Source organism: Alosa alosa, chromosome 2, assembly GCF_017589495.1.
Source record: "Alosa alosa isolate M-15738 ecotype Scorff River chromosome 2, AALO_Geno_1.1, whole genome shotgun sequence".
NCBI lineage: Eukaryota > Metazoa > Chordata > Actinopteri > Clupeiformes > Clupeidae > Alosa > Alosa alosa.
The window spans coordinates 30361305-30385908 of record NC_063190.1 but is presented as its reverse complement, the minus strand read 5'-3'; the positions used below and the strand labels follow the sequence as shown (position 1 = coordinate 30385908).

At 40.0% G+C, this 24604-nt stretch overlaps 1 protein-coding gene across 2 annotated transcripts; it reads left to right on the top strand.

Annotated features, from left to right (window-relative positions):
- Positions 1 to 16: 16 nt before the first annotated feature.
- On the top strand, positions 17 to 24502 carry LOC125311470 (C-terminal-binding protein 1-like). 2 transcript variants are annotated; one of them, XM_048269562.1, is made up of 10 exons: positions 17 to 32; positions 3229 to 3335; positions 4675 to 4829; positions 5130 to 5274; positions 6773 to 6979; positions 7089 to 7303; positions 19356 to 19486; positions 22557 to 22684; positions 22909 to 23029; positions 23309 to 24502. In XM_048269562.1, the coding sequence occupies exons 2-10, from the start codon at positions 3329 to 3331 to the stop codon at positions 23496 to 23498; spliced, it is 1299 nt and encodes a 432-aa protein (XP_048125519.1). In that variant the 5' UTR covers positions 17 to 32; positions 3229 to 3328; the 3' UTR covers positions 23499 to 24502. The 2 variants fall into 2 exon arrangements, with proteins under 2 accessions (XP_048125519.1, XP_048125524.1); XM_048269567.1 differs by lacking the exon at positions 17 to 32 and having other exon boundaries at positions 3213 to 3335.
- The last annotated feature ends 102 nt before the right edge of the window (positions 24503 to 24604 follow it).

The following is a 24604-nucleotide window of genomic DNA, read 5'->3' as shown; positions in this document are numbered from 1 at the left end:
ATACAGTTGCTATGAGCTGAGGCTTTGTAATGGTAAGATTTAAACACCTAAAAAATGATAAAACTGACACTGCATAGCAGCTATAATTATGTATTAAGATAGCATACAGGTAACTTGGTATAGGTTAGTCACTACTGCAATCTGATGGTAACTTCAGAATGATGACATGTTCTGTTATTTTGATTATATCTAATTTAAAGTTGTTGACTACTTAATTTGTCATTTTACATAGAAGGCTTATTTAAAAACTAATCTGACCTCACACATAGACACTTTGGAGACCAAACTCCACAGTTCACGTTACGTAGTGCCTTTAGTGTACGGTAAAGATCACAAGCCCAACCAATCTGGCCGAGCTTCAGCTGTTAGCATCGTTTGCTGTAGCTATGGTTTGATGGGAGGTTTCTTCCTCCTCGCTCTCTTGTAGGCTGGCCTGGCATACTTTCAGTTTTATACAAGAGGCCTACAGGACATGCTTAACTCACTTTGCCTCTGCCTGGGCTACCCCTGTAGGGATCCTCCTTGGAAGAGCTTCCAGTGTCGCTCTGGCTACAAGCCCCAGACAAACGTCTTGCTTTCTGAAGCTCTCGGCATAGTTGCCGCCTCCATCCAACCTGGGCATGTGGTAATAGTCCCCAGTCCTGGTGCTGTAATGGGGTTCCCAGGTGCTGGCAGGACGGTTGCGCCGCTCACAGGTTCTGACGTACCATTAAACTCGGCAATCTGCTCCCTATTCGCTGTGTTATGCTGACAACACTGGCTACATCAGTCCTCCTACCTATTTAAATTTTATCTGAAAAGAAAAGGATGTGTTTTTCTACTATCCAGACTTTCAAAACAGCATTTCATTACAATCAGGATAAAATGTGTCAGAAAATTATATTTGAGCTGAGAATATGAACAAGGCCTATGCACATATATATATATATATATATATATATATACTTTATTTAGTTTTTAGACATGCATCTGGCAAAACAAGGATGTGTGTGCTATAGGCCAGTAGTTCTTAAACTGGGGGGGTCGTCAAGAATATGGGAGGGGACGCAAAATGATTTGCAGTCTGAATGAAAGAAAAAAATTCTAAAAGAAACATGTTTAAAAACTGGGATATTCAATAAACTTCGAAGTAGGCTTACAATTCAGTGTTTTCAAAATGTTCCTCTGAAAGTGAATGCTCTGTTTACTTAAATCTCTACCTGCCCTCTTACAATAATGAGCTTGAAGATGCTGTGCGTGAGTTTACCAGTGATAGAACACTATGCAGCCTTCTTTTGCCTCAGGAGAACCAGTTATGCATTCGATGAGTAGTTATCCATATCCATAAATCAGATTGTCAAAGGTTGCCACTGACATTACGCCTTTGGTGTTGACATAGCCTAGCTCTGAGAGAAGACATTTTTTGCCTCTGCCACCAATGCCTATCTTGCAACATTTTCCAAAGTGAAACAATTCTTTGCCGGGTTTAGAGAAGGGGGTCGCGATACTTGGCCAAAGATTCTTCCGGGGTCTGCTATAGGCGATTTGGGGTCACTTTCCTTGTGTTCGAGGGAAAAGCAAAACTTTTGGCCATTGAAATAACACCAAATCAATTAGAAATACAATTTAAACAATGTTACTGTTGTAAATTACTATTTTACTAGGAAATGGATATTTTTTATGCAATATCAACACTGAGTGAGTGAACAGAGGTTATCAGCAACCCCCTGTCCTGTGTTCCAATAACACATTGTGTTTGGAAATCTGACTATAATTTTAAATGGCCAACTGATCATTACAAACAGCTGTCATGATTAGAGAAGCAATACAACTGGCCTTCTTTAGATGAGTTGAGTATCTGGAGCATCAGCTATTATGAGTCAGATTAAAGGGACAAAATGGTCAGAGAGATGTTAATCTATTCTTGTTCTAAATTCTAGTCCTAATACTAATCCTTCCTCAGAAAAGCATAAAAGTGTCTAATTTGAGAGACATACCTCACAGGTTTGACACTGGCAGCTTCATTAAATACAATTGTGCTCATACGTTTACACACCCATGCTAAAGTTGAATAAAAAGAGGAATAAAAAAATCATCTTTTGGAAATTGATTTTAGTGCCTTAATTAATCCAATCTTAATATCAGGCATAAGTATACACACCCCTATGTTAAATTCCCATAGAGGCAGGCAGATTTTTATTTTTATAGATCCAGGATACTATGCATCCTGATAAAGTTCCCTTGGCCTTTGGAATTAAAATAGCCCCACATCATCACATACCCTTCACCATACCTAGAGATTGGCATGGGGTACTTCCCACAAGATCATCTCTCAATGCAAAGCAAACCAGCTATTAGGCTAACTGAAATAAAACCATGCCAATCTCTAGGTAAGTGACACCAAACATTTAAACGGCAGTGTAAAATGAAACACAAACATTTGATAGACACCCCAATTATTGTTATACAAATGAATACATGATTTAATCATGATTTGAACAATTATTTTGTAGACATTATTTCTCTGTTTGATTAGTCTGACATAATATCACGCTTGAAAGACACGACCTCTACGGTTCATTTGTTTTCGAGACTAATTGCAGGGACATAGCCAGGGTGGGGTAATGAGAAAAAAAGCACAGTACCCTCCCCCACTTCATTCAAAAAAGTCCGTTATTTTTTACAGAGGGGGACACAACCCAACCTCTCTGTAAGCTAGATATGTCACTTAATTGTCAGGTCAGATCAGATGAGGCATCAAGTTTTCTTCATTGGCTGAAACCGCATAAATGACCTACCTATTTTTGTAAGTGGGCAATAAGTACATTACGTTTTAGACAATTTAACAAAAAAAGATTGCACTGAGAAGAATGATTTTGCAAGAAACACATAAAATGTGCAAGAAAGTTTATTTATAATGGTATTTTTTGGTTACATATTTGTATTTACAGAATTGTATATATTTCCAAGTACATATACAAAATGAGAAGGATGTATATACCACAATGAACATAAACATGACCTGCTTTTTGTGTTTCCAAAACAGGAAATATTCAGAGACGGCTCAATTTTAATTCAACAACTGATCACACTTCATTGACGCATCATGATGCACACTGCTTCTTTAAAGACATTAAGGACAAACACTTGGGCAAACTGGCCAATCGAGTGCCTTCTCCAAACAAAAGGAATGCTGATTGGGTAAGACAAAGTGACCTTTGTCTCTGATTGGTGCTCTGTGTTTCAAAGGAGGAGGAGAACCCTTAGCTGGGAGGACGCCAAGCTAGAGCGCTTTGACGGCAAGTGCAAGTGGAGTGGGAGAAAGGAAGACAGGCTGGTCGGCTGCAGCATGCAAGGTTGGGGGGTTGAGTAATTCTGCTTGTTTTCTGCGGGCGTGGGGAGTGAGATGGTGGGGAGGCGGCTGAACAGACTTTCGTGATTGCATGCTTGTATTTTTAATTCCTCTGTGTCTGTGTGAGCTAGTGTTCCTGTAGGCTCTTCCTGCATTGTTTTTGTGTGTTCGAACGCATGCGCATTCCAGCCTGTGTGGGGGGCAGGGTGGGGTACTGCAGCAGTATCACCCACTCAGCCCCTCCCTACGTGGCTGGCTGAGACTCTCACAGGCAGAGAGGGGGGAGGAGGAATGACTGAGAAGTGAAGGAGGGGCATTTTTTTGCATGGCCATTATGGCTGCTTTTAGTAGGCCTCCAATACTCAAAGCAAGCATCCACAACCATATGGTGTGAGTTCTGCCAGCCTTGTAGGCTCTCCATATTGTTAGGTTATGGTTTTGTCTCTTAGTTTTCTGTTGTGCTTGCTTCTCCTGTAATGTATATACACAGAATTGAACACATTGAGACAATATTTGTTTAATTCCTGGTGGATGATCCTCAAATAATCCTTTAGATCAGTGTATATTAGGTCACCACTAAAAATGGGAGCATTGTGAGCGAAAATGATTTTACTGACTTCAGGCATTAATAGGGTTTCAGCCAAAATGGACCTGACTAAAATATCTACCAAAGAAAAGCATTAATACATGAGGATGTCAATTAACATGGTATGGGAATTGGTGAACACCAGCCCATCTTCATTTTGTGCTCAGCAATGGAGGGTTAAAGCAAGTGACTAACCGCACAGTCAATATTTATCTCTAAGTACATATCTGAAAATGATATCTTTATTTGAACGGCCATTTGAAAATAATAAGCTGTAGAGGAAGATATATAAATGTAGCTTGTGCTATACGTGTCTATATGTTTGGGTTGGATAACACACTATTAGATAAAACAGTCAGGTCTGTGAAGGTACTGTCAAGATCTGCTGTTTTCTTTTATGAGAGGACCTCTCACATTACTATTGCCTGTTGGAAAATATCAGTGTCTCTGTTGCACAGCCTGAAAATGATTTGGGAAGAGGCCCTCACCTTAACTAAAAATGATCCCCCAACACACACACACTTTATTTTGGTATTAATGCTTGACATTTAAACTCTTTTACTGTGAGTTAAATGGTATTGTGCCCTTGAATACTGTATTGATCCATTTTTACTCCATTGTTTAATCTACACATTTCCATCCATTTATTTTAGTATGCATGATTAAGGGAGGAAGTTATTTTATTACTTCATAAACAGTGCTGCTGCAGACTGTTGATTGTATCCTAAGATATAAGCCTGATCAATTACTTTTCCAGGAATTCGTCCCCCTATCCTCAATGGACCGATGCATCCGCGCCCATTAGTGGCGCTCCTAGATGGCCGTGACTGTACTGTGGAAATGCCTGTTCTGAAGGATGTGGCTACCGTTGCATTCTGTGATGCCCAGTCAACCCAGGAGATACATGAAAAGGTAATATGCTGCTTTTAGTGTACTGGATTTCTGCTACTCTACTACTATGTCATCAATCACTATTACAGTATGTTATAAAAATAATATGTTGTGAGATCTACACAATCAATGTGAGGTGTTATCAATGCTATCTTAACAACTTTTTCCTATGTATCTCTCTTCTCATCTATAATCATGAACTGATATAAAGGAAAGCAGCATTGCTTTTGGTCAGCTGTCACATCTCATGTGTTCTCCCAGACATACCCGTTTCATATTGTCATTGGTTCAAACATTTAGAAAATGTCTTTTTTCCCTCAGGTATTGAATGAGGCAGTGGGAGCTCTCATGTACCATACCATAACACTTTCTCGTGATGACCTCGACAAGTTCAAGAGCCTGCGCATCATTGTAAGAATAGGCAGTGGCTTTGATAATGTGGACATCAAAGCAGCTGCAGAGCTAGGTAGGTGTTCATATTTACTTATGAATGAATATGAACTATTTTCAGAATAAAAAATCAGTATCATGTTTTTGATAGTATTTGTAGTAGGCTAGTTCAATATCTGAAATAGCAAGGAAATACTAAAATTCTGTTTGGTCACTGTTCACTTTCTTCAGTATTATGATGCAAATGCATTTTGTGTTCTATTCGTCTACGAAAGTTCACAATCTTTCAATTTCTCTACTCAACCTAAGTTTAATTTAGCCTGGAGGACCAGACCTAATCTGAAAGATTTAGGGTCTGGCCACGAATAATGTAATGGGCCAACTCGAGGGGCGGCACCAAGCACACATTTGAAAATCTCACTGCACACAATTGGATAACACTATACAATGTTAACTGACTGATTCCAGACTTCGACGCAATTGGATAACACTACGTCTGTCATCTGTTTAGCTCGCCTCTGGCCCGCATATATCAGATACACAGATGTGATTGGTTCCCCGCGATGCAAGGGGCAAAAGTAACGTGCATCATTACTCATTGCCAGAGTCTCTTGTTGAGCAAATTGTGCTCCCGCGAGAACCCTGGATTCCAGGGTAACTTTAATTCCACTTTCAACATTCAATCGATATAAAATGTCAATTTCATCCTGTTCATACAGATGCACACAACATCATAGCAATAAAAATGAACAGTCCCAAACAGTCTTTTATTAATATTACAATATGCATGTTTTGTGCGGCATGATACTGTGTTGAGTGTACAGCATTTTGCCTGAATGTCTTGGTGCAGTGGTTTTATGCTGGTTGCCTTTGTGCTTTATGTTTTGTCTATCCCTCAGATTAGCACAGGTCCACGGCAAATCGTCTTGTTTACTCATAGGTTACCATGAACCTGAACCGTTATCTGTCTCTCACGTAAACATGTAGTTTTTTGTGCTTTTGTCTGTACATACTTAAACCACTTAATGTCCTGCTGGGTACAATGTGATCATGTCTGTGCTGTAGCTTCACGTGCATTCTAAATGTATCTAAATTGCTTTTGGGTCATCAAATAATTGTTGTTTCCATTGAGGCCCTTAGACAGCTGCATTCTCTGGTGGGGAAATCTGAACTGTTGCCTATAGCTAGCCCACCTGTCCTCTTTTGCGGTTTCCGTGCCCTTGCAGTTTTGAGCTTGCAAACAGCGATCTCTTCTGACCAACTTTACTTTTTGTCTTCTGAAGAAATGGTCATATTGAGCTTCATGTAGGCTACAGTTGAACTCCATGGGTGTTGCTTTATCCACTTTGATACAACTCTTCCATTGTGTTGTTTTATCTATGTCACACAGTATAAGTGAACAAACCTATTTTAGTTTCTTTAATGCTCTGAAGTTCCCTTGAAGATAATACAGTAGGGCGATATATAGCCAGTCAGTAGATTTTCTAAACTAAACAAGCTATCTGTTTTGTGGTATCCTGAATTCATTCATCTACTGCATATGGTCTTTCACAAGCTTTCTTTACACCCAATAGGTATTGCAGTGTGTAATGTGCCGTCTTCATCGGTGGAGGAGACCGCAGACACTGCCCTCTGTCTCATCCTCAATTTATACCGGAGAGTCACCTGGATGCACCAAGCACTGCGCGAGGGCACACGGGCCGGGAGTGTGGAGCAGATAAGGGAGGTTGCCGGAGGAGCTGCTCGGATACGTGGAGAAACTCTGGGAATCATCGGTCTGGGTAAGAAGGGGAGTGGCATTCCATTTGTTGCTAGTAGCTATTGCCTTTTTGCATGGATGAAATTGTTGAGGATGTGGTTTAATGCATTTTTTTAATTGATGCTGTGCAGGGCGGGTCGGCCAGGCTGTGGCTTTGCGTGCAAAGGCTTTTGGGTTCAATGTGATATTTTACGACCCATATCTGCCTGATGGGGTGGAGCGTTCCCTGGGTTTGCAGCGAATGTCAACACTGCAGGACCTTCTCATTCATTCAGACTGTGTATCTTTACACTGTAGTCTAAATGAACACAACCATCACCTTATCAATGACTTCACCATCAAACAGGTAACTGCAATTAAACATCCATAACTGCACCTCTGAATTAGTTTAGCCTGTCCATTCACATTAGGAGTATGTGTCAGAAAGTATTGTGACTGTTTGTCACTCAGTACCTTGCTACACTAATTTCAGCTATAGTGTTATTTGACTGAGCTAATTATCTTACACCATGATTCTTTCAGGCACATTTGGTATGATAGATTATTACATATAACTAGACCAAAAACAAATACAAATTGGTACAGAATACAAAATAGTAAACATTTGTGGTACAGATAACCTCAATCTCTACATGTCTCTTAAATTGGGAAGACATCTGGTCAGTTAAATATCTTGTGTCTGCAACATTATACGTGCAACTATTAGAATATTTTGGAATGTGTATTGGATGCTAGTGTCTTCACAGCATTTCTGTATCAATACATAATGCTTACGGTTGGCCATCTCAGTATTTTCAGAATTTACCATTTGAGGGTTTCTTGCATGTGTAATGTACACATGCGTATACAGTTAAGCCCAAAATGATTCATACCCCTGGCAAATATCAATTTAATGTTTTCTCTTGACCAATAAGTTTGTTCTGACTGAAAATGACATTGCCACATACCAAAAGGTTGTAAGACACTGTGATAGAAACATGCAATCAAAAAAATAAGAGTTTTCATCTTTTAATGAAAATGGCATGTCCAAAATAATTCATACCCTTTTTAAATAATCAATGGAAACATCTTTATTTGCGATCACTGTTTTAAAAATGGTTAGCTACCAAGCTACCAAAATAGCTACCAAGCATCTCTTTGTAGCAGCAATCCAGGTTTTGAGGCAGAAATAGTTCTTGATTCAGGTCTGGACTCTGGTTGGGCCACTCTAAAATCTTGATAATATTTGCTGTTCATTATTCATTTCCCACTTTGGCTGAATGTTTTAGATCATTGTCTTGTTTAAAGGTCCAATGCTGTCTGTGAGGCTAAGATTCCCTGCTCAGTGCCTGAGATTTTCCTTCAGAATCTTGAAGTAGTCTTTTTGTGCTCATGATGCCATTTAGTTTAACAATGTTGCCAGGCCCCATTGTCTGAAAATCCCCAAAACCCCAAACTAATACATACACTACTAATACTATTTTATAGATGTTTTTCACTGTGGGTATGGTGTTTTGGTGGTTCGTATGGTATTTGGTTTGGTGGTTTCATCCCATCACAAAATTATGGGGGGGAGGGTGTCATTGTGGAGACACGGAGATGCTTGCATCGATCATTAAAAAGGGTATGACTTATTTTGGACATACCATTTTTCATAAAAATAAAAAAAATATATAATGAAAACCTGTTCTTTTATTCCATGTTTCTACAACATGGTCTTACAACCTTTTGGCAAGTGGCAGTGTCATTTTCAGTCAGAACAAACATATTGGTATAGAGAAAATCAACATTAAATCGATATTTGCCAGGGGTATGAATAATTTTGGGCTTACACCCTATTTACAAGTTCACATTAAAAACATTTATGATCTTTTGAACTATAGCACCCCCACATGTCTGTTGTGCTCAGCATGTGTATGCATCATGCTCCCATCTGGGAAAATGTATCAAAACTGTGGTATGGTCCATGTTTTTTACTTAAATGTGCTAAAATGATGGGGCCAGGTTTTCCAGAATTTCACATAAAAGAGAAAGTCTTTGGTAGATGAGAAACAATAGTGTTTTCGAGGTCATGGCAAAATTCATTCCATCAGTTTAGAATTTGACCATACACTTGAAATTTATAGTTAAAAGAAATTCATGGTGAAACAAAAATGTATTGTATGTAAGGCCTAAAAACATGCTGTACTGTATGTACTCAGGAAACATCATTGTCAAATTAACTAATACTGCATATTTGGCATATTTAGTGTTAAAAGAAGCATAGTACCAAGAAGTTAAATTGTTATGACCACTGCTAGCACTAGCACAGCAGTCATAATATTTTTGTCAAAAAAGTTATTTTTAGGGTTTTCCCCCACAGATTTTTTAGTCAGTGAGACCCAGGTCCAGGACACTGAAACACCGGGGTCCATGAAACTGGATAGGAATGTAGCCACACTAAGCCGATAAGGAATAGAACCTCCCTTGCATTTATGAGTTCATGAAATTCTGCACAAAAGGGGCTCAGCACTCAAGAACTGCTTAAGCTACAGTTTCATTCTTTTACTTAACAGAAATTTGGGATGCTTACACTTTGTGAGCGACCGGGCGGTCAACCCACGTGTTGGATTGTGAGTTAGGTGGAAATGGAGAAAAAGGCACTTGCAGGAGAGGTGGATGTAGGTTCTGTTAACTCCAATTATTTATTTTTCACCGTATTCAAAAATAGTAACACTAATAAACAAAATACTTTTCCCTACCAAAAACAAACAAAAATATAGCTGCAAGCAGCAATGAGGGGGCCAAGCAGAATAGGCCGGAGTAGCCACGGTGACAAGATTGAATTCAGCAGATACCCGTCATCAACACTTTCAACAAGTTTCACATCAAAACATAATTGATTTTGTAGGGCTGAAACAGGGCTGAGTATTGTCACTGCCTCCGCCAGCCAGCCCCCCACCTAATCACCCCTGCCTGTCCCACCCCATCCTGCCCCGCCCCGCCCTTGCACGAACGCATTAGAATGAACTGGATGGAACATGTTGTCATCAGTTTCACATCAAAAAATAGAAGATCAATAAAACACATCAGCAACTACAGATCAAAATGCAATATTGCTAATTGCAGCACCCCCTAAAGTTTTTGAGCGTCCTCCTAATGGGGTCATGAATCCATGTAGTAAGTTTGGTTATGATACATGGCAGGGTTTTTGAGTTATGAGCTCACTTCCTGTTTGGCGGCTTCGCCACCAATTTTGATTGGCTGTTACGAGTTAATGCTTTTGCCAATTGTTCCAGAAAGCAAGATATTGATAAGTTATGGTCTGAAGATGGTCTCTGCCAATTTTGGTGAGGATCCGCTGAAATTTGTGACCTGTGAAAACTTGTATGTGTTTTTGATTAAATCCAATATGGCGGCGAATCAATTACGATGACATCACAAGTTGGCTTTGGTCGGCCTAAGGATCTCCAACAGTATTACCAGACACCACTAGTGTGTTTTAATTCTAAGCACAACAACAGCTACAGGCCAAAAGGCATGTTTCTAAATTACAGTGCCCCCTAGAGGTCAAAGGTCACCAGATTTCTTGAGCGTCCCCCTGATTGGGTCCTGAGTCCATGTACTAAGTTTGGTTATGATAGATGAATGGGTTGCTGAGATATGAGCTCACTTCCTGTTTGGCGTCTTCGCCGCAAACTTCGATTGGCTGTTACGCGCTAACGGTTTTAGTTCCGAAGACAAAAAGCAATGTCTGTAGATGATATTTCTGAAGTTTGGTGTTGATCGGACAAAATTTGTGACCTGTGAAGAATTAGTTTCACTTTCACTAAAATCCAATATGGCGGAAAATCCATCATGGCGGGAAAATTACGTTATAGGGTGTGTTGAACTCGGCTTGGTCCAAGAATTCCAACAATACTTCATTTTTGATAATCAGCCATACGGGTCAAAAGTTACGTGCGTGAATGCACGTCCAATTTTGGCCTATTGGTGGCGCTAGAGTGCTTGAGGTGCCATCATGATACTTGGTGACATTAATCATGGGACTGTCCCTAATCAGTGTGTCAAATTTCACAACTTTTCACCAGACGGTTCTATGGGCTGCCATTGACTTCAATGGCGGAAGCGTAATAATAAATATAGCTGCAAGCAGCAATGAGGGGGCCAAGCAGTTAGGCCGGAGTAACCATGGCAATGAAATGCTGTTAGCTCAATGCTGCAATCAGACGTATGGCCATAAGCTGTCAAAGCAAGTTTCACGTCTAGCACGTCAAAAGTTACAAGGCAAAATGCATTTTTGCTAATTGCAGTGACCCTAGAGGTCAAAGGTCACAAAATTTCTTCGGCATTCACCTGATGGGGTCATGAGTCCATGTACCAAGTTTGGTTTTGATACATGCAACGATTGCTGAGATATGAGCTCACTTCCTGTTTGGCGGCTTCGCCACGCATTGCCTCGTAGCTACGGCCGAACAACACCCGTGGGAATATCCATGACCAACCCCACTCTCACTCGTGCTATATTGCTTAAGTAGCACACTAGCGCTACATTTTACATGACTAGCAAAAATACAGTTGGATTTTTTTTTAACCTTGTTTGTTGCGTCAGTCAGTTTAGTTCAGTTCCGGACAGACTAGCAGTATTTTGTCCTGTAATATTTTAGTAGCATATCCAACTCTACCCCCTTTCCATCGTGTAGCCTAATGGTAACATACTTGTTTAGGCTAGCAGCTTGTTGACGTCTAGTAGCCTAATGAGTCGCTGGTCTAGGCTTTTTCGTAAATGCAACCCGAAGTGACAAGTGACGAACTGACTTATTTTCAGTGACACCTACCACATAAGGGCGAGAAACTGATGTGTGGGCTTATCCTAACAGACAGACCGCACTACTGTTGATACATTTTAACTGTACATTTTCGTGCAGAATAACGTTATTTTGGGGCGCATTGAGAAAGGGGGCAAAGTGAAGTGAACTATTTTGCACTCTGTTATGATACTGTCAGGTCTAGGGTAACACTATGGCTAATATATGCAACTTTTCATTTACAGAATGAGAGAATTTGATGAGAGTGAGGCACTAACAGTTAAGAAAGTGGATGAGGGTTGTAAAACAAATTGGAACTGGTCTTGGTTACAGAAAAAAAGGGACATGCCAAATGTACTTTCTGCATGAAAGAGATTAATTATGCTAACAAGGGAGTGCATGCTCTGTTGAATGACTGCCAGAGTGCTATACACACAGAGAGTGGCTACCATCATATCTACCCAGTGTGGCCCAGCTCCTCTGTCAAGACAAGCCAGCTACCAGCCAAAGTCAGGCCCCAGCAGACAGAATAAGGGAAGGAACTGGGACAGTGTATTTTCATATAAAGAACATTTTTTTGTGAATAGGGTGAGCCCTGGATGGCAGAGGTGCAGTGGCGATTCTAGACATTTTTAACAAGGGTGGCACTGGTGAGGCACTGATTAATTCAAGGGTGGCATGAGGCAAAATAACCAGATAAACAGAAACAGGCGCAAGATGTGAAATTAGCACAAATACATTAGGGAAACCAGACACAAACACCATACTCATAAATTGAAAGAAAAAAAAAAAACACACAAATACCTTACTCTCACATAAAATGTCTTTGTATTTGAATAAAATAATACAAACATATTAAAGTTAATTATCTAAGTTGTCTGTCCCTGGGCTATGCTGTGCTAAAACAAATTCCATCATGGGGACATTAAAATATAATCCATTTTATTCTATTCTATTAAATGAAGATATACAAATATACTCATCCAATACATTTTCCCCCCACAATAACTTATATCTATGTGCATCTATTTTTGTAGCTGTTAAAATAATTTGACCTGCTTTTTTGTCTATTTGTTTATTTTCTTCAACAAGTGTGGGCAAATTATTAATTACATTTCCACGTGGGGTAACTTGTTGCAGGGGAACCACATAACCGGTTCCATGTCTTCCGATTGGATGATTAATGATCAGTAAAGTTCTTAAGAAACTTGAAGTTGGTATGAAGGAGTGTATTGTGTATGTGAGCAAACATTGTTAACGTGCATGGGGCAACTTGTTGCAGGGCAACCACATAACCGGTTCCATGTGTTCGAATTGGATGACTAAAGTTCTCAAGAAACTTGAGGTTGGGATGAGTGTGTGAGCAACCTACATGTTACTTATCTGCCTGAATCTCAATATTCTGATCACAACAACTGTGGGCAAATTACAATTCATTGCATTCTGCATTGCATTCAATTCATTGCATGCTGCATCCATTGTTTTTCACTTTTATAATCACATCACCAAAAGTAGGTTATTGGTTTTACCAAAAGTATTTGGCAGTATTTTTAAACTACAAACCTATAAAGTATTTTGATACAAAATACGATGCCATTTTTTTCCAACTAAATAAAATACAAATTTGTATTTTAAATACATCAGACATGCCTATCCCTGGCTGTTGGCTGCAGTAACTCAAGCTAGGTAGTACTTATTGTTTTGTGTTTATGTTAGTTTTGATCCAATTTGACAGCTTTGCTATGTTGCCCACCCAAAATTTCTACCAGCCCACCCAAAATATAGTAGTGAACTCGGTGAACGAGTGAACTCGGCTTGGTCCAAGGATTCCAACAATACCTGACTTTTGAAAATCGGACCAACAGGTCAAAAGTTACGTGCATGAACGCACATCCAACTTTGGCCTGTTGGTGGCGCTAGAGGGTTCGAGTTGCCGACATGAAACTTGGTGACATGAATCATGGGACCGTCCCCAATCAGTGTGCCAAATTACCCAACTTTTTACCATACGGTTCTATGGGCTGCCATAGACTCCCATTGCATATAATAATAATAGGAAAACGTAGAAACGCAATGAGGTCCTCGCAGCTTCGCTGCTTGGCCCCCAATAAGAAAAGGTAGAAACACAATGGATGCCTTCGCAGCTTCGCTGCTTGGCCCCCAAATAGCACAAACAATGCACAGTCCAAAGTATCAGCATAATACACTTACTCTGCCTCACAACAGGAGAGTCCTCACCTACTATGCACACAATGGGAACTGAGCTACCCCATTAAATAGCCCCAGCTATTACTCTCAAATGGCCTATGGGGATAATTGAGGCACACCATTGAACTATGGAAGCACTCAAAATATGACTCAATAATACATACCATAAATCAAAATAACCATGATATAGAAAGCAACAGAAAAGTATATAATCAACAAAACATATGTCCGTTATAAATACGTACATAACCACAAGGCATAAAGAAACAATACAACCAAAAGAATATCCTAAACACCCCTGTAGTATAATGCCCTGCTCCCTACCCCTGCAGAATGTTTAATGACTGGTCCTGGCGCGAAAACCAGTGTTGCCAATGTAGCGACTTTGTCGCTAGATGTAGCGACTTTTGGCCGTCTCTGGCGACTGAAAAGTGTATCTAGCGACTGACAACAAATCTGGCGACTTTTTCGTGTGTTTGGCGACTTTTGTTTTCTCTTTGCGTTATCCTTTGGTTTTGCCCAGGCTGACTGCAGCAGCAGCTCAAAGCGTGAGAAAAATCTTCTCGCAAAGATGGCAAACTGTTTCGTTGTTGAAACATCATAAAATCTCCCCTCTCATGCCTGTTTCGTTAGTGTTTTGTTAGTGAATTACATTGCGAATTTGCCCAAAGCGTTGCCCCATGATTATAAAAGAAATGACTGGCCTATATAGTATCAGCCCATTTTATTACAAGGAAGTAGATGTTCTATAGATCTAAGCTCATGACATCGCAACTTCGGGTGAAACTAGATGTACCGCCGAGCGGTACAAAATATGACCGCCGCCCAGTCCAGCACATTTTTTCCACAAAAATAAATCACGCTGAAAGGCCTATATGATTCTGTCTCACTAAATTGCATTATCCACACTCAATTCTCACTGGTATCTGCTAGACAACAAGTACCAAAACATGATTAGTTCATAGATTTCACATGTAAAATTCATTTTATACAACCCCACCTTCATCTTGCCTGTTCATAATTCTGAGAAATTATTGAATTGTGTGCATGTGTGCATGTACATGTTTATGTTATGTGTGTGTGTGTGTGTGTGTGTGTGTGTCTGTGTGTGCGTGCTTGTGTGTGTGCCTGCGTATGTGCCTGTGCATGCAAGCGTACATATGTCAACTGTGTGAGTATGTGTCATACGTATGATTACTGTGAATGTATGTGTGTGTGTGTGTGTGTGTGTGTGTGTATCTGTGTATCTGTTTGTGCACATGAAATGGGTTAACATGACCCCTGGAGGCAAACATACGGAAAAAAATGGTCATCCTAGGCCCTACAGTTCTCAAGATATTCACAGAGAACTGTGTCTGCCCTACCCTCCTTTCGGGGGGTCCAGTCCAGCGGGGGGGCTACAGATCAAAGCGAAAAAAATGCGGTTCCATGCTATCCATGTGGGGGGTACATGCCCACCAAGTTTAAGGTACCCGGTCTTTCAGTGTCCGGGAATCCTTGTTGGTGTACGTCACTAAATGTACACATAAATTATTTTATTGTAAGGCCCCCATGAGCGAAAAGTACACAAAACTTGGCATGCATTAGGAGGGTGTCATAATGATCCTGCACTTTTAATTTTGTGCAGTTTTGACCTTGTCAGCCAGAGATATTGTGATGAAAAAACACCACATTTTTGCTTTTTTAATTTTTTAACTAGGTGGCACTATACATGAAATAAGTGGTAATGGGATGGGTTGACATGCCCCTTAAGACCAACATACATAAAAGATGGACCTCCTAGGCCCCACGGTTCTCGAGATATTCACAGAAAACTGTCTCCGGCCACCTACAGGCCAGTTGGTGTATAGTAACATAAATTAATTTATTGTGTGGCCCCCCATGAATGGAATTCCACAAAACTTGGCGTGCATACAGAGGGTGTCATAATGATCATACACTTCCAATTTTAGTGCAGTTTTGACTATGTTAGGTCACAGATACCTTCAATTACAACACCTCATTTTTACTTTTTTGTGTTTAACTAGGTGGCTATACATGAAATGAGTGGTTATGGAATGGGTTGACATGGCCCCTTGAGATCAACATACAAAAAAAAAATGGTCCTCCTAAACCCCACGGTTTTCGAGATATTCACAGAAAACTGTGTCTGCCCTACCCTCCTTTCGGGGGTCCAGTCAAGCGGGGGGGTTACAGATCAAGACGAAAAACGATGGTTCCATGCTATCCATGTGGGGTTACATGCCCACCAAGTTTCGTGTACCCCGGTCTTTCAATGTCCCGGGACTCATTGACGGAAATTTGGGCATGCGAAAAAGAAAAAGGAAAAAAAAAAAAAAAAAAATTATAATCTGACTAAACCTATATGACCGCCGCTTACATGACCATACATGACACATACTCACACAGTAGACATATGTACGCTTGCATGCACAGGCACAAACACAAGCACGCACGCACACACACACACACATAACATAAACATAACACAAACAATCAAGAATTTCTCAGAATTATAAATAGGCAAGATGGAGGTGGGGTTGTATAAAATGAATTTTACATGTGAAATCTATGAACTATTTTTTTTTTACTTGTTGTCTAGCAGATACCAGTGAGAATTGAGTGTGGATAATGCAATTTAGTGAGACAGTTAGAATCATATAGGCCTTTCAGCGTGATTTCTTTTTGTGGAAAAAATGTGCTGGACTGGGCGGCGGTCATATTTTGTATCGCTCTGCGGTACATCTAGTTTTAATCTTAATTCATGTGATGAAGGACTTTAAAAGAAGTTTGACAGGTTTCAGTGCTGAGTAAGGTTAACACTAAATATTTGAATATTTTACTAGGCTACTCATTTGTAAGTTGCTACCTGCAAATCATGAGCAAGTGACCGGATAATAACCTAAGTTATGAGCACGAGACAGACTTATACTTTCTTACCCTCTACATCACGGTCATAGCGATCATTTATATAAAACAACTTTAGGCCTCCATTGGAACGGGTAGCCTATACCTTTTCACTACATGGATTAGCTGCCAGATACATGAAGAGAACAAGTGGAGAAACATCCAACGCAATGCCTTGCACCTAATGTTATTAGGTTGGGTTTTGTAGTCACTGCAAATTTAACACCCTCGTTTCTATGAAACTGGAAACAATTGAACCAGGAGACTTTGCCAAATATTTGTAAGAGTAGCCTAGGCTACGTTACACTGAAACTATGTAGGTAGGCTAACGTTATGCTCTGAATTCGCGGCCAACATCAAATCCAAAATCCAAAGTCAAAATTTCCTGGTCAACTACAAATAATTCCACTACTTTTTATTGCTTAGCTATACTACTTACCACTTCAACACCATTGACTGTATCTGTTTAAACTGTAACTGTAACAGTTCAACTGTTCAAACTGTAGCCTAAAGTTAACTGTAACAGTTCAACACGAGCAAAACATTGCGAGCTCAATGCACGTGTGAGTTGTTACGGGAACATACACAGACACCAATTTTAGGAAAAGGGCTGATGTTGACCGGTCTTCAGCTATTTTGCTACGGTTTATTACACATCCAGAAGAATACATTTGAGTCGTTATAGGCTCTGGCTTATTATGGAGCATAATAGGAACAAAGTTATGATCAAAAAAATTATCAGGAAGGAAATATCCGAGGGGGCACGTGCCCCCTTTATTTCAATGGGCATGACGCCACTGTCTAAATATATCCAAAATATAGCCATTGCCGTAAGGGTACATTGCGTGTAGGCTACCCTGGTCACGTTATAATCAGACTTCAAGCAGTGCAAAGCAGATGCAGCAGTGAATACCGTAAGTTGGAAATGACTGCTTTTCAGCCACCTGATGCTCTAGTGCAGTCTAGTTGATAGGCTACAGAAAGTGTAGCCTATCAATAAATATACAAGTATATTAAATCAAATATATTTAAACTAGGCTCTTAAAGTTGCCTATATGAGTAGGAGAAAAGCAAACAGGAGTAAAAGGGAATTAAAGGGCCATCACCTCACTCACCTTTTATGTGCTGACGTAATTAATATGCAATTAGTGTGTGACGTCATCTAGCGTCATTTAGCGACTTTTGGAGCTGGCTTTAGCTACTTTTCCTTTAAAGTAATTGGCAACACTGCACGGAACGCGCTTCCGCAATGGGACAATGACAGAAGTCGAGCGTCAGGAAGTGTTGTGAGTAGATGTATGCATTAACCAGATTATGGGCACTATACAGACGATATAACATGGCAAATGGAAGACAAGCTAGTGGGTACCACACTATGTAATTGTTATTGATAAGAACGACGTAATGAGTGAATGAATGAATGAATGAGCGAAATCGCGCCAAACCAAACAATTGGTTTGCTGCGTGAACGAACGCCAAACCGGCGGCAAACACCCGACACCAACAATAAAACCCGCTGTACATCCCTTGAATAACACAAAGCCCACAGAACATGCAACAACACTTTACATCACACACAAAACATTTTACATTCAAAGAGGGACGCAGTGGGGGAGTGTGTGCATGTGTGTGCGAACAAATGAGTCTCTTTCTCTCGTGTCTGCGCTTGCAGTGCAATGGGAATGAGGCAGTGAGAACGGTAAAGTTCAGTTTCTCACACACTTGTTAGCTACATTTGTTTTCATCTCCTTGAGTTTCATTTGGCTCACTCAACAAAATGGCCACCAACGGCCAATCAGAATTCAGCCACCAATATCTTGTGATTTGAAAGTTCAAAGTTAACTTTGGCATGCTGAATCACTGCCACAATATTTGCATGCACACCACATTTTGTGCAATTCTGTCCCTGGGAGGTGCTGCAACTGACACATTTCAATAGCTGTTTGAACCCTATTATAATTTCTTCTGGATGTGAACATGTAAATCTGTGCATTAAATCTGTTTGGGAGCAGCATGTAGTGTGCAGACTTTTTACATTTAAACACACACACACACACACACTGGAACACATATGCGACTACACACAAGTCGCACATTCACAAACGCGCACACACAGGCACACTGGCAGTGCACACACATTTTTACAGACACTCCCTCACACACACACACACACACACACACATGCGTATACTTGTGCAATGCTAGTCAAATGGCCCACATATATTTTTTATATATACCATCATATATTTTTATTTTCAAAATTTGTGAAATTTACATGTACAGGTATAGGCACAAATCTAAGTTTTAACAATCATTGGGGAACATGTAAGACTTGCGGTATTTAAAGAGTTTCAGGAGTAGGGAATGGAGAGAAGTTGAGAAACATTATTTTTCTTTGGATAGTAAATGCAGCACCGTGCTGCAGTCATATTATGTATACTGCTAACAGTAATTAATGTAGGCAGAATCGGTCCGTGTGAGCCATTTGACTATAATGTTTTGTCATTGTTTCAACAGATGCGGCAGGGGGCCTTCCTGGTGAACATTGCCCGAGGTGGGCTGGTGGATGAGAAGGCACTGGCACAAGCGCTGAAGGAGGGCCGAATACGGGGTGCTGCCCTAGATGTACATGAGACTGAGCCCTTTAGGTTTGCATTTTCAATTTTACTAACTCAATAATAATAATAAGCTCTATTTGTATAGCACCTTTCATACACAGAATGCAGCTCAAAGTGCTTTACATTTAGAGCATGTAACACAATAATAGAGTCAGTCAGTCGTTATCAATCACTTTCACTTTTCTTCATTGCTGTGGCCGTTTATGATCCAATCAGCAACATATCAGAAATATAGAAAATAACATGTAACACAATTATAGAGAAGAGTCAGTCATTCTCCTTTGTTGCTGTGGCCGTTTATGATCCAATCAGCAACATATCAGAAATACTATTATACTACTATAGATCCTATCCGGACCCGGACCATAATAGCCTAATTTAGATTTTCACGTAAGATGTCAAAGCTGCGCTAAATGTTTTGTTGGTTAGGATAACAGCATTTACTTCAGGAGCTTCAGGAACCATCATTTCGCCTGCTGCTACTCAGCCAGTGAAATCTGTGAATTCTGATATTGTTGAGTCAGTGAGTAAAGTAGCCTACTATGGGGAAGAGACTCACTGATGAGGAGAGGAGACGGGAAACAATGGATAAGTTAACGATAAGTGAGTTATTTTCAAATCATCGATTGCTCAAAGAGGAGAAAGCTAGACAGCGAAAACAGAGCTTTATATGGGCAATACCACGCAAAACTGTCACGTCCGTAACGCCAACTAAATATGGATGTGACAGTTTTGCGCGAAATTGCCCTGGACTTCTTCTACATATTCTGAGACGGTGCTTTAAATTGGTGCTTTTAAAAATCGCCAATTTGAAGCACCTCTACTAGACAAAGTATATATTTTGAGCAAGCATAGGGTAGGCTAGGCCCATTCAACAGTGAACTGAGACCACAGAATATTTTACGATTTAAGAAGGCAATATGATTGATCCACCACAATCTAGTTAAGCCTACATGCATTCACTGCCCAACAACGTGATGTTCCTGGGTTTCCAGGATTTCGGGTCAACATAAAAAAACTAAAATTAAACTTCCTGATTAATGGATTCAAGGAACCAGCTGTGGAATATCCATCCTTGTTTCAGCTCAAATTTTATTTTAAGTTCACGTTAAGATCTTCAAAATAGCCAAGGCTACTCAGTTTTTCTCCCCAATTACTCTTATCTTGCCTTATTTCTCCTTATTTCGAATGTTGCCTTTTAGGCTACTTATTTTATTTCACATTAAACATTAGGCCTAGGCCTACAACTAGGCTCCATCCATCCATCCTAATATATATATATATATATATATATACATACATACATACATACATACATACACAGCCTAAACACGCATGTTAAACATTATAATGCTCTGGACCTTTGCTTGAGGAAATTTTCCGTAACTGGACCTTGCTGAAGATTAATTGAATACCCCTGGCTTAGGCTAACAAATGCTTAGGCCCCGTTGATGCGGACTCCAAGCAGCCAGCTTTAGCATGTTCTTAGCATATGTCGTAATTATTTGACTTTATACACAGACATTTAAGACTGGCAACCTTAACCCTTTACCCCCCACAAGCACGCCATATGGCAACTGTGGCAAGAAAAAACTCCCATATACCAGGAAGAAACCTTGAGCAGAACCTGACTTAATAGGGGGAGCCCATCTGCTTCTGGCTGGCTGCGCCCTCCAATGGCAGCAGATGTAGATTAATCTGAAAAAGTAGTCTAGAAGATAAGATAAGTTTAACTAAAGGCTTTCTTATACAGGTAGGTTTTCAGATCTCTTTTTAAAAAAAATATTTACTGCCTCGCCTGCTTGATGTACAGAGGCAGGGTGTTCCATAGTTTTGGGGCATAATGGATAAAAGCAGCTTCTCCACTTTGCTTGTGGAGCACTTTGGGTACAATTAAAAGATTAGAATTGGAAGATCTAAGTTTCTTTTGTGGTTGATAAGATATTAAAAGCTCAGAGATGTATGAAGGTGCTATGCCATTCAGAGCTTTGTAAGTAATTAACATAACCTTAAAATCAATTCTATAGGAAACAGGGAGCCAGTGAAGCTCAGCCAACACAGGGGTGATGTGTTCTCTCTTCTTGATCTTAGTTAAAAGTCAAGGGATACTGCAAGATGTTATTCGCATCTATTACTACAGAACATCCAACTGTGTCTCAACTGAGTATAAGTATATATACTCTTTTGATCCCGTGAGGGAAATTTGGTCTCTGCATTTATCCCAATCCGTGAATTAGTGAAACAATCAGCACACAGTGAACACACAGTGAGGTGAAGCTCACACTAATTCCGGCGCAGTGAGCTGCCTGCAACAGCGGCGCTCGGGGAGCAGTGAGGGGTTAGGTGCCTTGCTCAAGGGCACTTCAGCCGTGCTTACTGGTCAGGGTTCGAACCAGCAACCCTCCGGTTACAAGTCCGAAGCACTAACCAGTAGGCCACGGCTGCCCCTAGGAGGTGCTTGTCTAAGAACTGAATAGTACAATATCCTTTTGTGGTATTCATACACAGAAAGCACTCGCCTAATATTTGAACTCCTAGGTGACAACAAAACTGTCATACACTTAGTTATATATGTTTACTATTGACTGACAAGGGGTTACAATAGAAAACATAGCCTGAAAAAAAGTAACACTTACCCCAATAATATTTGAATGACTGAATAAAAATCCTAAGGACATTCTTCCAAGAGCACCAGTCTGTTGCCTGGGACTCCTTGCTGGGTCAGTGCGCCTTCAAAATAGCTGGGGGAAATTCTAACAATTTTCATCTGACAACTTGTGAACTTGTGCGCTTGGTAGAAAAAATCATCATCATGATGATCATTGTGTTTGGTGTAAGGTAGGAACAAGACTTGCATTGCGGTTGGCGCCATGATTTGCCAGGTGTAAGATAGAGCCCTTAAATGCCCTCCGCTACCTAAAAAAGGGGGTCAGGCCTCTTTTTGAGCACGATATGGTACCACCATTATGCAACAGTATTCATTTATATTCTTGATTTACAATTTTGTGTGCTTCTTTATAGCATGATAAGTAGGAGACAGACTGTCCCATGTCATTTTTTTCAATTGGCTGTTTCCTTGAGGAATGCCTTTTCTGTTTAGTTTCTCCCAAGGCCCCTTGAAAGATGCCCCAAATCTCATCTGTACACCTCACACATCCTGGTACAGTGAACAGGCATCAGTTGAAGCCAGGGAGGAGGCAGCTAAGGAGGTGCGACGTGCCATAACAGGTTCGGTCTTGTCTTGGATTTCTATGAACAGTGGGATGAGTAAATTCTGTCTAAGTCTTTCATTTAAAATATTGCTCTGAAGTGAGAATTAGATTATAAATCCAATGAAAAGTGTTATTGTTTAACATATAACAACTTGAACAGAATCTGTGGATATGTAACAAGCAGAGAATGTACATATTCATACATGATTGATACCTGACATAATTCTGTCTTTCCCATAGGACGCATTCCTGACAGTCTGAAGAATTGTGTGAATAAGGAATATCTAAAGACTGCACCTCAGTGGCCTAGCATGGACCCCAGCACAGTACACCCTGAACTTAATGGAGCTGGTACTTATAGGTAAAAGCAATATACTTATGTACCACTTTTTCAAAGTGAGAATGATCTTGTTTTGAAACCAACACTAAGCATAGTCTGAATAGCCCCTGAGCATTGACTATACTGAACACAGACTACACAGACAGAGTTACACAGAGTTATTTATGTATAGGTGATTGTGTTATCTCCACTATGTGGTAGTAGTCCTTAGAAAAGTGTAAGGACATGTATGATTCTTACAATAGCAATCCAGTAATTATGCATACCGATGTTCATGTCACTGTAATTTCTATTTATCAGGTTCTCCTCCAGTCTGGTTGGGGTGACTGCAGGAGGCTTAATGGGCACGGGTGCTGCTATGGAAGGCATTGTTGCAGGAACTTTGCCCATGGCTCATGGTGTTGCCCCCGTCTCCCGTCCACCCCACACACCATCTCCAAGTCAGCCGTCCAAGGCTGAAACAGACAGAGATATACCAACAGATCAGTAGCACCCTGCTCACTTCTCTGATTGTCTGTCTGCACCCCCGCCATCGACATTGCCTGAATTGTCACAAAAGACCATTCAATCTTTTTCAAGATGTAACACTCAAAAACCTCAGAATACATATGAGATTTTGAGAGAGAAGATTTTGCAGTAGAACTATTTTTATCCATTGAATTCAAAATGACACAATAATGGACAATGAAGACAACATGTTGTCATACTGTATTGAGGGTGGTAATGGCCTTGTCTCTTTGTCTTTTTTCCTAACTTAATTTTATTGCCTTTGTTTTATTCGAGTTCCAATATTTGTTGGTGTTCCCTCTGCATTCAGGTATAGACATAGTTAAATCAGCTAGTCGGAAATAAAACTTAAGGATTTAAGAATTTCATCGTTTTACAGCAGAAAGTTAGAAATGTTATGATTTATCCAAAATATTCATTATTAGTTACTCATTTAAAACACTCAACATCAAGCATCCTCACATTGGCAAAACATGTTAAGTGTGAGGACTTCTTTGGGAAACATGATACTTTGCCTGTTGTGTGTTTGCCCCTGTAAGATAAACTGTGCCACAAAGCAAAGTTATGATTAAGGTAAATGTAAGACTTTAAGCCAACATTATTTGTAAATAACTGCCCTCCTATATTAATATTAGTAATATTTCACTAGTCATTTATGCCATTTGTAGCCTTTTTCGGTCAGTATGCATATGTAGCCATTGCAGTAATTAGGTCAATTCATGGTTCCTGTGCAAATGAGTTCAGAAGGGAAGCTACAAAATAGCACAGTAAGTATGTAGTTCCCCTTTGAGTGATCTGTAGTTCTTGATAAAAAATACAAAATAAAAAAAAATCTGTCAGTGTGAACATTAGGGTGTTGAACATTACCCTGAGAGAAATAATTGGTACCCAATGTTGGACTCTGCTGTATGCGTGTAGGCTTTTTTCCCTGCTGTTATTTAGATGTGCGCAATATATTTCAAAACAATGACTTTTTGGTGAATGAAATACGTGTTGAGGTCAGTTACTACTTAATGATGTTCCATATAGTTCAAAGGACACACAGTTTGCAAACATTCAAATTTCATCTTATGTTTTGTTAGTTTACAT